Raw genomic sequence first — 1,887 nt, forward strand, 5'->3', positions numbered from 1 at the left:
GGAGAGGATCCATTGCCCACATTGAGCCATGTCCCTGTCCATGCCCATGGGGTGTATATTGTCCTACATCTACCAGCAGCTGCCAGCATCCACAAACTCATCTTGACCTCCCATGCCTGTCCATACCTACACACAGTTAATGCAGTGATTTTATCTGTGGCATGTTCAGTTGTCATGTCCCCAGTATCAATGGCTTTTTTCTCCTCCTCTCACCTCCAGACTGCTAACTGATCCTGCAAAGACACTGCCTCCATCCTCTTCCCTGCCTCTGCTATGGACACTTCTGCTTTCAGCCTTCCCACGCCAGCAGTGTCAGAGGAGGGGAATGCCTCTGGCAGCTGGGCAGGCTTCACCATCCCCAACGGCTCCACCACCGCCAGCCCTGGTGTGGTTGTCAGCGGTGTCCTCATCCCCTTGGTCTACCTCATTGTCTGCGTGGTGGGGCTGGCTGGGAATTCTCTGGTCATTTATGTGGTCCTGCGGCACTCTGTGAGCGAGTCGGTGACCAATGTGTACATCTTGAACCTCGCCCTAGCTGATGAGCTCTTCATGCTGGGCCTGCCGTTCCTGGCTGCACAAAATGCCCTGTCCTACTGGCCGTTTGGTTCTTTCATGTGCCGCCTGGTGATGGCCGTGGATGCCATCAACCAGTTCACCAGCATCTTCTGCCTGACGGTGATGAGCGTTGATCGCTACCTGGCTGTGGTCCACCCAGGGAAGTCCTCCAAATGGCGGACAGCACGGGTGGCCAAAGCTGTGAGTGCAACTGTGTGGGTGCTGTCTTCTGTAGTGGTACTGCCTGTGGTCATCTTCTCAGACGTTCCTTTAGGGATGAGCACGTGCCACATCCAGTGGCCAGAGCCTGCCTCGGTGTGGAGAGCCAGCTTCATCGTCTACACTGCCACCTTGGGCTTCTTTGGGCCGCTGCTGGTGATTTGTCTCTGTTATCTTCTTATCGTTGTGAAGGTTCGTTCATCTGGCAGGCGGGTGAGGGCTCTGTCCTCCAAGCACAAGCTTTCAGAGCACAGAGTGACCCGCATGGTGGTGGCCGTTGTGGCTGTCTTTGTCCTTTGCTGGCTCCCTTTCTATGTCCTCAACATAATCAATGTCGTCTGCCCACTGCCAGAGGATCCGTCCCTCTTTGGTGTCTACTTCCTCGTGGTGGTGCTGCCGTACGCCAACAGCTGTGCCAATCCTATCATCTATGGCTTCCTCTCCTACCGCTTCAAACAAGGCTTCAGGAGGGCCATCCTCAGGCCGTCCCGCCGAGTCCAGAGCCAGGAGGTGCCAGCATGCCCCCCAGAGAAGACTGATGATGAGGGGGAAGAGGGTGAGATCAGCAAGATCACCCAGAATGGTAATGACAGGCAGGAGCACCCTCTAAGCAGTGGGGAAGGAGAAAGCAATGAGCAAAGACCACTCCCTGAGGAGCCTGTGGAATGTGAAAAGAGCAACAAGTTGCGTGTCAGTTATTTATGATGAAAGGGATGGTTCAGGGGAAAGAGACACTGGGACATGGGATCCTTCACCTTCTGTGCTTTTCCACCTCAAAGGCAATGGGAGTTGTTAATACAAGGGAATATTAAAGTCCCAGACTGCTTAAAGATGAAGAGGACTCCATGAACTTGTCGAAGAAGCAAGGAATTGTTCTTGGCTTTGGAAGGGACACCTGAGGTTTGCATGGTAGCAGGTAAAGGAAGGACTGCATTCAGGGAGAGCTGAAGAGGTGATGGGCACTGACAGTACGGAGAGAGCATGGTCAGCCCTAGATTCCATGATCCATCCTTAGGTCACCCAGCTGTGAAGGGCATCAGCTGCCCTCTGACTGTGGCACCTCAAGGAAGTCCTCAAATAGCATAAACAACAAATAGGCATCCCAGTGCCTTG

The 1,887-nt window shown here is 53.8% G+C and overlaps 1 protein-coding gene across 1 annotated transcript; it reads left to right on the forward strand.

Annotated features, from left to right (window-relative positions):
• Positions 1–225: 225 nt before the first annotated feature.
• SSTR3 (somatostatin receptor 3) lies at positions 226–1,479 on the forward strand. Its single transcript, XM_009702745.1, has one exon. The coding sequence runs from the start codon at positions 274–276 to the stop codon at positions 1,477–1,479; it is 1,206 nt and encodes a 401-aa protein (XP_009701047.1). The 5' UTR covers positions 226–273.
• Positions 1,480–1,887: the final 408 nt, after the last annotated feature.

The sequence above is a fragment of the Cariama cristata genome, unplaced genomic scaffold, assembly GCF_000690535.1.
Source record: "Cariama cristata isolate BGI_N322 unplaced genomic scaffold, ASM69053v1 scaffold44576, whole genome shotgun sequence".
Classification (NCBI taxonomy): domain Eukaryota; kingdom Metazoa; phylum Chordata; class Aves; order Cariamiformes; family Cariamidae; genus Cariama; species Cariama cristata.